General features: G+C 36.9%; 2 protein-coding genes across 5 annotated transcripts in view; both read right to left on the reverse strand.

Annotated features, from left to right (window-relative positions):
- Window positions 1–7788, reverse strand: part of LOC122081961 (ATP-dependent zinc metalloprotease FTSH 11, chloroplastic/mitochondrial-like) — a 17078-nt gene extending 9290 nt beyond the window's left edge. Inside the window, exons 1-9 of one of the 4 annotated variants that reach the window (XM_042649404.1) lie at window positions 7772–7788; window positions 6449–7161; window positions 5811–5967; window positions 4926–5018; window positions 4631–4719; window positions 4218–4341; window positions 3634–3753; window positions 3146–3196; window positions 979–1040 (exon numbers count right to left, since the gene is read on the reverse strand). In XM_042649404.1, the coding sequence (XP_042505338.1) occupies window positions 979–1040; window positions 3146–3196; window positions 3634–3753; window positions 4218–4341; window positions 4631–4719; window positions 4926–5018; window positions 5811–5967; window positions 6449–7071 (1319 nt within the window). In that variant the 5' untranslated portion in view covers window positions 7072–7161; window positions 7772–7788. Of the gene's footprint in view, window positions 1–978; window positions 1041–3145; window positions 3197–3633; window positions 3754–4217; window positions 4342–4630; window positions 4720–4925; window positions 5019–5810; window positions 5968–6448; window positions 7274–7771 lie in introns of those variants that run through there. The other 3 variants (XM_042649403.1, XM_042649402.1, XM_042649405.1) reach the window with 3 other exon arrangements.
- Window positions 7789–8424: 636 nt separating this feature from the next.
- Window positions 8425–10820, reverse strand: part of LOC122082267 (polypyrimidine tract-binding protein homolog 2-like) — a 9045-nt gene continuing 6649 nt past the window's right edge. The window contains exons 7-9 of the mRNA XM_042649730.1: window positions 9803–9915; window positions 9375–9464; window positions 8425–9052 (exon numbers count right to left, since the gene is read on the reverse strand). Coding sequence (XP_042505664.1) covers window positions 8723–9052; window positions 9375–9464; window positions 9803–9915 — 533 coding nt within the window. The 3' untranslated portion in view covers window positions 8425–8722. The remainder of the gene's footprint in view (window positions 9053–9374; window positions 9465–9802; window positions 9916–10820) is intronic.

Raw genomic sequence — 10820 nt, forward strand, 5'->3', positions numbered from 1 at the left:
GGAAGACAGCCACGCAGGGGGTTTTTCCAATCAATTCATTCTTTTTTATCAAAATTCTTCATAACTTGGGTTACAAGCCTAATTTATAGCAAATTGAAATTAAAGCTTCTTAATTAAAGTCTAAGACTGAAATAGAAATAAAATCTCCTAAAACTTAGACTAATAGAATTAGAAACAAAGGACTCAAATTGGAAACTTCTTACCTATCTAGAAACTACCTAAAATAAAAGATTGCAAATAAAATAAAATCCTAGAATTTGTTACTTATCTAGAACTACCTAAAATAAAAGATTACAAATAAAATAAAATCCTAGAATATTCTAAGGACTCAAATTGGAAATTTCTACTTGCCTGATAGCTACCCCAAAATAACCCAAAACAAAAGATTACATATCTTTTCCAAATAAAATAAATATTCTAAATATACTGCTGATCAACTACCAAACTTGGATCCAGTTCTTGGTCCGGGATCTTGAACGGGTTTGGGTCGATCCATCGTAGTGCTGCAACATCACTCTTGCACCAGAACTTGTTGACCTTTGTTCATATATTTTACCCATTTTCATTTATCATAAGTTCTCTTGGCTTCTTTGGTTTTGTCCATCAAAATATCCACATTATAAGCTGAGCTAATTTGGTCATTATTCAGGAAAGTAATATAAAAAAGGTTGTAAAATGCTTAAGAACAGATGCAAGTACTCGATATTTTTGCATGCATGTATTAGTGTAGGGAAAGAGAGAATTAATGAGGTTCACTGTCACAGAATGGGTTAACCATCATCAAAACCAATTGCCCTGTAGTATGCTCATCCGTATGCAACTAGTAAAACTATTGCATCACTTATAGTTATTTTCATAATGTATTAAAAGAGGTTGATGTTCATGAGATGCATTTTCCCTCCTTCGATTCCAGAACATAAGGCTTCATTTTTATTAAAAGATAGGTAAAACTTAAATAGACTTCCAAGACGAACTTACATTTCCTCAAACTCAGAACCAGCTCTATAGAAAAATGGTACCCCCGCTTCCCCAGCGATAGCCTTCAAAGATCCAGATGCAACAAATGAATATTAGTTAGAATCCAGCACAAAGACATACTGACAGGCAACAGCTGACAAAATGTCATAGAAATCAACATATGCAGGAAAATTAATAAACCTCCAATCTAAGTTCATTATAATGAAAATAAACCTCTTAGTTCCAGAAAAATTTAGAGTCATCCAATCCAATTTCAGACATGCAAGGACATGCACCAAACCCACCATAAAAATCTACACATGAAAATTGTGATATATGCATTTAAAACACAACAGAATAAAACTTTCTCACATGTCCACCAAACAAATAGATGCCGACTGCACTAATAACTTGAAACCGTTATCAAGACAAGAGGGAAAGTAGAATAAAGAAAGGGATTATGAAATAGAGCAAGGGATTAGGAAACAAAAGTTAACAAAAAGCACCAGCAGATGACAGCTGTGGAAAGAAAGGTAGCTACAACACAAACCACAACATCATAGCAACAGAATTATACTTATCACTATACACTTTAACATTAGCCATAAAGACTTATCTTTGTTAGAATCTACTTCAATAACTGAATTCGAGTAAATGTGACTTCCCCCAAAAAAAATTCTGACGTAGAGAACAACCAATCTCAATGGAAACCAGAGTACCCACCAAAGTAACCTTTCCTATAGCCGTCGGTATATTATTCAATTCACAGCCCTGACACTAGTGGACAGAGATCCAAGGTTGGACCTCTTGCTTGATCTCATAAATAAGAAACAAAACTCCAGGGAACAGAAAGGATAATATTTTTCAAAAGAATTTGACAAAACAGCAAAAAGGGTATTAGCAGCACCATCATGTCTATACCTACCAGAGAGAGTGAAAGAGGGATGTGACGAAGTTCTGTCCTTACAAGACATGTCAAACATATTGAGAATGAAATTTCAGATATTGAATCAATCCTATTTACAGCAGCATCTTTATGTAGAACCTTATCAGAAGGATAAGGTTTATGGGAATTGAGGCTATGGTTGAGGTCTGTAACAAACCCAGAACCTGAAACCAGTACCTGCAAGTAGGGAGGAGAGAGAAGAAAGAAGAAGGGAAAAAGAAGAAGATGAGGAAAATACGTTTTCATGATAGAACCAGCTTAGAGATCTATTGTGCGCATAATTTATAACCTGGTAAACACAATACAATTGTACTCTGGAAAGGGAGCTACTTAGAATAAACAACTGACAATATAATCCTAACTTAAAGTAAACCAAATATACCATGACACATAAAAGATGTACCCCACGGTACACTCTAACAAGGTCAAACAGAGGAGGTTTAAAGGCTGATCAATGGTACAGCCATACAAAGTAAAGATAATGATTTGCTGGTCTGAGATTTCTAGAAAGAATTCACTTAGGAGTGTAAGAAACCAAGTAAAAGGCTCAGGTTTGCAAGCTCATGGGAAATTGGTCATATAGCAAGGAAATGCTCGTTGAATATGGATTCTATGAAGGTGGAAAAGGAAAACAACATTTGCGGAAGAAAAGTTCCATAGGACAAATGACATTTCTCATTCTAGTCAACTATCAGAAGGGATATTAGGTTTTCTTCAAAATGTTGAAATATGAAAAGGATACTCTGCATGGATGTAATCATGTAAGACATGCCCAACAGCCCAAGTGTAGAAATTTCATGAAGTAAAAACATAACAATACTGTTTGAGTTGTCCAAAAGGAGATGAGTTAAAATAAACGAGAACCAGAAATGAAATTACTCAAACTATTTAAGCCCCAATTAGAATCCAATGTTTCTCAGTCTCCTTGAGTAGTTATATGGGCCGACGTTTTACCCACAATGACATATCAGGATTTGTGTTTCATAATTATTCCACCTTAAGTTCTTTACAAAATTTTGGCTGTCTGTGTCTCTTCATTAAATTCAGGCAATGGCATCCACCAGGATGACTAGACCTTGAATGATTGCCAAAAATGGTTTACTAAGGAAAGAACGTCATATCCTCGATTCAGAAGGAACTAGAGAGTTGACATCCCAAACTCGAAAGAAACTAAAAGCTGCAATCCCAACGGTCTGAACTCAAATGGGAAAAGGAGGAATGTACATTCAAATAAAAACTTACTTTAGCAAGCAGAGTCTTCCCAGTTCCGGGTGCTCCGGTCAAAAGAATTCCCTGCAAATAAAAGCACATTAAATTCATATGATGCCTAAAAAGTAATTAGAAGAATCAAAGACCATAGGAAATGCACAAGTGCTGAGGTCATAATTAATCGACTATTCAAGAACTCAAAAAGGAATTACTTCAGAACATAACACATCAAAGGAAGAATAATAAATAAATAAATAAGTTTAGTTAACAAAGGAGTAAGGAAACCAAACTTAATATTATTCTGTGTATTAATCTCAATTTCAATAAAAGCATAAACCTAACCATCAATGGTTAGACATGAGAACCAAAGCCACCCTACCACATTGCTAAATGTAACTGGTTTTTTGGAAGGAAGGATAATGGAGCTTTCTGCTCTTAGTCCATGCCGGAGATGACAGGAATTATTCAAACTCATTTCCAGAAAAAAACATTATTGATAAAGATTGAAGATGTTGACTAACCTTAGGCAACTTTCCTCCAAGGCGAGTGAACTTTGCAGGGTTTTTCAGGTATTCCACTACTTCCTCAAGTTCTTGTTTTGCATCGTCACAACCTTTTACATCTTTAAATGTTTTTACATTCTGCAGAAAAAAAAAAACAATTAGTTGGTCAAATAAAGAGATGTCTCAATTATAAATTAGAAGGGTGTCAAGAGTGACAGCATGAAAGTTATAATTTATTTATTCACCTTTAGTAGGAGTTCAATAAGAAATATTGCAAAGCATTTGTATTACAGGGACAAGTAGCAGTATGTGCAATTAACCAGTGCAATTGATATGCATGACCAAATTCATACGAACAGAGTTTTGAATAACCAGTGCTATGACTTGCAAAGCATTCTTGCTAGTTACAAAGAGATGCTATGATGGATTGTACTCAATAATTTATACAACCAATTATGGAACCTCTAATTCAACTACTGCAATTAAACAGTAAAAAGTGCAAAAGCGAGTGAGATTGAAATTTAACAACATAAAAAACGCAAGAGATCACAAACTGCAGCAGTACATTTAATTATTTTAAACAAAGAGTATTGATTATCTACCTTTTCTGGCATAACTTCTTTGTTTAACTCCTTTGGAGCATATGAAGAACTTGAGCCAATGCCAGATGCACCTATGCCACCCAAACTGCCAATGTATTTCTGAAGTGCAGCTGCACCCATAACCCTGGCAACAAAATGTATAGTTAATAAACATTTAACAACTCAAAAATCCATATAAGTTCAAACTTCGAAAACCAGTAAAGTTAATAGTGCAAAAGTTGCAATACAACAGACTCATTTCTGCAGGGAACCCCCCTGGCTTGACCAAACTCAAATTAGTTACCAGTAACAAAACTTTAAAAGAATAATATGGTCTCCAAATGCAACAAATAGCAGAAGCAAAAAGCATAGTGAAAAAAGACAGCATTGGCACAGACTTGATGAAGTATGAGAATTTTACAGAAACATCCTACCACATCAGACCAATAACAACAGTAAATAAGATAGTTGAGATGAGCTCCTGTGCTATACGTGCTGATCGGTTTGATGATTTAGGATCAACCTGGTACAATAACACAATTAAGCTCTGGATCACAAAACTGAAATGCAGGGTACAATTCGATTTCAGCAGTTCAGGCTGCGGAAACATAAACATCTGCAATCCTAAGCCCACTATATGATTGTAAGAATGCTATAACAAGAAACAGTAATTTATTTTTTATCCCAAAAAATCAAAGATGCAATTTGTGCTTATCTATTTCTCCTTACCATCACAACATGCAATGGTTGTTTCTCCGAAATTCCGGGGTTGAGAAAGGGCTCATCCATGTTCCCTGATACACGTTGCTTCAACTCTTGCAACTACCAAGTGAAAAATCAACAATTATTGGCGGATATCCTTCAGGGAAAAATGAATAAAGCAACAAGAAAGAAAGAGAAGTGACGCTAGACAGGTAGAAGTCTACAACAGCAATGTCATAGCCGAAGAAAAATAGCAGAAACAGACATTTTTTTAAAAAACGTTACATTCAGAATCAGAAACTGATGTATCTCACTCAAGGATCTGCTCCATATGTTCATTTGTTCTACCTCTTCTTGAATGGTTAGAGGCTAAATCCCTACTCCACTTTCCACAGGTAGAGGAGATAAAGATGTATTTATATTGCTAGGTAATCAATGATATCTAAAAGCAATGAATCACAATCTTGAGATCTAAGCAACAAAAATTAAACCATAAAAATGGGATGAATTCTCTGAATCTTAAAACTACGAAGTACAAACATCTCACTGATCCTGCAAAGCTAGCAATTCATGAGGAAAGTTGGCGAAAACAACCAAACACCTGGGGGAGGATAGAGAGAGAGAAGAGTTACTTGGTGGTTAAGATTTTTGTACAGAAGGGATATAGAAATATGCAAAATCAAACAAATAATAGTAGGTATTGGCTAAAAAGAAACCAGTGATTGACAGACAAAACTTCTAGTTCTAAGTGAATGGATACTATATTATAGCAGCAGATACATTTTTGGCCTATATTACAACCAAACATGTGGCACATATTGGACCAACAAGAAGTAAAACATCTCACAGTGATCAACTACATATGCAAACTAAACCTGAAGAATGAAGCAACACCAACGCAAAATCAATTACCAATGTAGGAAGGCTAGACGGCTTTCCAGATTCCTCATCTGGAAGATATTCTACTATAGCATTGGTGACCACCAGAGCTCGAAGAAATTCTGCTACTCCTCTGCTATCTACTGCATGATCCCTTTGTTCAAAACGTTGAATTACAGACTCAGGACTGCTAAGAAAAATGATAATGCTAACATCAGAAGCTTTTAAACATGAATCATAGACATAAAAATCTAACAAAACCCACTTTTATCTCAGCATACAATACTTTTTTTTTGGCTACTCTCCTGACAACATCTCCTTTTTCAAATACCTCGTCTAAAAAAGTGACCTTAATAATCTGCGAGACCAGAACCATCTAACTACGACCTACCACTTAGTGCACCTTTCACTGCAGTCAACAGTATATGGTGAAGTTATATGGCAAAAAACAACAAAAAGCGCTGGTCCTTTCTACAGCAAACATCCCTGGCATTACATTTTCCACAGGTAGATGCAGTACCACAACATGGTACATCAACACGTTCAAAACTCAGTAGTTATGATCAAATGCAAGAATGAAAGAAGTAGCAAACTCGTGAGCTGCGACGAGTGAAGGAAAAATAAATCAACAAAATAACATTAATGAAGAAAAGTATAGTTGCGGGGTAAACCTGTGCTTATTGAGCTCAACTAACAGAGCACTCTGCTTTGCCGCGTCTTTTGGATTGGCATTAGCTTCAGCAAGAAGCCTTTCCAAACGCTTCTCCTGTCGCCAAAACGGCCACCAATTCAACCATTCCGAGGACGCAATCTTTTCCAATCCCTTCCTTCCTGAGGCCAATAATCCAACCAAGAACACCATCAATGGTAATTTTCTGTCCGTTTTTTCTTTCTCCAGTGGACTGCCAGAATCCGGTTCTTTTTCCACTTCAGTGCTCATTTGCCCAGCTGTCTCAGCATCCACGACTGAGACCTGCTTCATTCTTGATTCCTCACTACCAAATTTCTCCGACAAATCTCCATTCTGAAAATTTTCGCTATCTAAAATCCAGCCGTTCTTGGATAAATCCGATCCAGAGCTGAAATTTGCATTTTCCGGTTGCAATGCACGGAGAATTAAAGGACGGTGTCGGTGAAATCGGGATTTCCAGTTACGAGATGTAGACGAGGAAAATGAAAGAGAAGTCCAAGAAATAGATTCATGGAAATTAATAGTAGACAGATGAGGAGGTTTTGGATAATAGAAATGCGAACATGAAGGTCTGCAGAGAAGAGAAGCTTGCAGAGCAGTCATGGCGGATAACGATGGGTTTATCTTCTCCACAACGCTCTGGAAGAAATAGATAGGGTTAGTGATGAATTAACTCTGAATTACTCTCTCTCTCTCTCTCCATCCCCTTCTGCAAGTTGGAGCTCGGCAGGATCTGGTCAGAGAAGGAAGGGGAGTGGAAAAGATTAGTAGGAAACCTTATCCCGGTTGAATTTGGCGCCGGGTATAAGGTAATCAATTCGTTGAGTCAATTAATCGCCCTCTGGATTATTTCAAAAAGTTATTTATTGAAGTAAATGATGTAAAGGTAAAAGAAATTTAGAAAGTGAACAATTTCCTATATCTATTATCTACTGAATTAAAATATACCTTTTTTGCTAATTAATGAATTAAAATAATAATTATAAAAAAAAACCAGTAAAATTACAAGATAAGTAGGTCAATCTTACAAGCTTTGGCTTACCAAAAAAAAATTATTTTACTTGTTTTATAATTTATTTTCTTATCTAAGATCCTAAGTAGATCTAGGCGTTTGCCAAAAGAAAAAAAAAAAAAAAAAAGTAGATCTAATCAATTTTTTCCTTTCAAAAATTAAATGTTTTTTTTAATTCAAAGGTCTGAAAATTAAAATCCATTTTAATGTGGCATTTAATGCACTTTTTATATGAAACATCAGTGTTTATTTTCATTTGAAAAAATAATAATAATAATACTAACACACAATCTCTCTCTCTCTCTCTCTCTCCATAGTAACATGTGGACCCCCATCGTGTACAAACATGGGTCATCCCCTCCAATGATGGAATCCATTGATAGTTTTTTGTCTCCCTTATGGGTGTTTTTGTTCTTTCCATTTCTTGCCAACCAAACACACCCTAAATCTTCTTCATGCTGATCACCACCTAGATGAGTTCACACCAGTCCACCAGTGATCCATAATTGCATAGCGATCTCCACCATGGAAAGGCTAAAATTTTCAAGCAGCAAAAAACAGAAAACAGAAATAGAAAATGCTTGCCCATGATTGAACTGCATTATTCAAGCTTGGGAGGCGATAACTTCACTTTCGATAACTTCACTTTTGGACTCCATTGCTTATGGAGCTTATGGAGCTCATGGACTGGGATATATTCAGACAAAGATATTATGAATTAAGAAAGGATTAAGATGAATAAGGACAAAGATCTCTCTCTCTCTCTCTCTCTCTCTCTCTCTCATATTTTCTTCTATTCTTTTCTATCCATTTTCTTGCCAACCAAACACACCAAAAATGTCTAAATCAATGACTAATATCATCTGTTTATGCATATCCACTCCTCGGCCTCTAAGGATAAGAGTCAATTTAGCCATGTCATCAACTACAGAGACAACAGCTGATTGATTAGGCCACTCATGAACTTAAATATCTGAAAATCTCAAAGGTGAATACTGGAGAATTAACATCTAGAGAGTTGGGGGAGACACAAGAGAGGACAAAAGGGTGAATCAATCAAAATAAATGGATAGCAATCATCTAACTGCTCAGCTTGCATAGTTGACTGTTTCTGGATGACTGCTACCGCAAACAAATAAAAGAAAATTACGCAAAAACAGATACAAAGGGATCATAAAACACCCCTGCACCCTACCTCCCTCTCCCCCCCCCCCCCAAAAAAAAAAAAAAAAATAAGAAAAGTTAGTTGCCATAATGTAGCACTGTTGTTACAGATGGTTGACCACTCTGGAACTGCGTTGCACCGATGCCCATCTCTGGGGGCAAGACCGCTGGTAGCATGTAAGCGTTATTAGACAGATGGTTAGGCATAGGCTGGGGTATTGATGCAAGAGCAGGTGCCCATCCTGCCAAAGGCCGAGCACCCATGATTCCATCAGTTGCTGGAGCAAATTGGTATTGAGTTGCAGCAGGAAACACCATTTGAACTGGCTGTTGCCCCAAAACTGAGGGTGGGGTGTTGTAAATTGCAGTACCAGGAAGTGTGTAATCTCTGCTTCGGTCATTGTTGACCTGAAATCAAAATATCAATCAACACTCAATGCTTGTGGGGAATTATATACAAAGATAAAGTTAGGTAAAGGGAGACCAGAACCATATTTTGCTTTGCAGTTTGAAGACATTTTGGCTGTTGCCCCGGAAGATGCTTTTGGACAAGTAAGATGATATTTTCACATTGGTTGGAAAAATGGGCATCAGATAGCAAAGGAATGCAGTCTAACAAGGGGCCATGCATATCAGGCACACACAAGAGCACCCTATTTGATTGGTCCCAACTAGAACACCCTTGGCAAAATCTACAGAAAAAGGCAGGTGCGGTGCAGTTAAACCCAACCTGATCAGCCAGCCCGACTGGAAACTGACCCGCCGCACCAGGTTTGTGTGGACAATTAGATCCCTTACACCTAGTTCTTAACCCAGCTTCCTGCCAAAAAGAGTAGCCACCAGACCTGAAATCAACCACCTTACAGCCCAAACTCACCAATCTGATTACAGAACAGGTTAGTTCTATGTTAGGTGATTTAACTTTTACTCTAGAAAGGATGCATGGTTGTAGCCATCTGAAATGGTGTTGCTTCGCTCATGGATGCCCAATATGTAGATAGAAGATCATGAAAAAGATTAACAGGTTGCAGATGTCAGGTATCCACTACTTTGTCATTGGTTTAAAATTATAACAATAGGGATCCTGCAGCATCAATTAACATTTGGAAGAGCTCGAAAACCTTCAACCACAATTGCAGTGGGATTAATTGATTGTACCTTCACATTGAGATCAGTATGGTGGGAATACGAGAGGTGAAGTTTGCAAAAACCCCCATCATAGATGGAATGCCCTTCCAAGGCTTCCTTGGCAACTATTGCTGTCTGAACATCTGCAAAAAATTTAAAACCTTAGTACCTCCTACCTGGAATTTCATATTTATTTTTATTAGTAAATTTCAAGGACTGAAGAAAGAAAGCGAATGTGCAAAAATAATATATAATCAAAGGGCAAGTAATCTACCGAAAAAAAAAAGGGGGCAAGTAAAGACTATATAACAAAGAGAAGCAATTAAATATTAGCAGATGTCCTGCTACACAAAATGAGGTCTGATTATGCCTGTTTAGCAAGACCATAGACTATTAAGTTCGATGATCTTTGTCTCCATTGCAACAAGATATCCAGGCAAATATTTTATGTGAATGTGTCTTCCATGTATCATTATAAAAGGGTATCAAGTTTAGCTATGAATCTGAATTCTTTATATTAGTTTTACACCTTTAGCTTAAGGTGCAACAATTGGAGCTTAAATGACAATGGATAATCCAAGGAAATTTGACATATAAAGGGACAGTTACTGTAGCTTAAAAAAAATAATAATAATAAATGAAGGCGGGGTGGGGTAAAGAGAGATTTGCTAGCCCAAGAGATGCCGAGACGAGATTTCCTCACAGACTGGTTCGGATATGGCACATTAAGGGTCACGACGGGCAGAAATATATCTTCGCAATCTAAGAAATGAACCACAGAGAATTGTCCAACTGCTTTGGTTTCGTCAGATCTGTCGCACCACCTTAAGTCCCACAAAAGAGAGGCTAGTGCAATAATGAATCAATAAGACCCCTCCACCTCTAAATTTCAATTCCAGTTAGGCCCCCTCACTTGTTATTTTAAATATAAGGTGCTGAACCATTACAAAATTTACAGAATTGTCATCAATCCTATTATTTGATTTGTTTGTCACTTAAGTGAGCCCATAAGCAATCTGAACCGGGTTTTTGGAACCCCAGATTGCAT

Source organism: Macadamia integrifolia, chromosome 6 (genome assembly GCF_013358625.1).
Source record: "Macadamia integrifolia cultivar HAES 741 chromosome 6, SCU_Mint_v3, whole genome shotgun sequence".
NCBI classification, from domain to species: domain Eukaryota; kingdom Viridiplantae; phylum Streptophyta; class Magnoliopsida; order Proteales; family Proteaceae; genus Macadamia; species Macadamia integrifolia.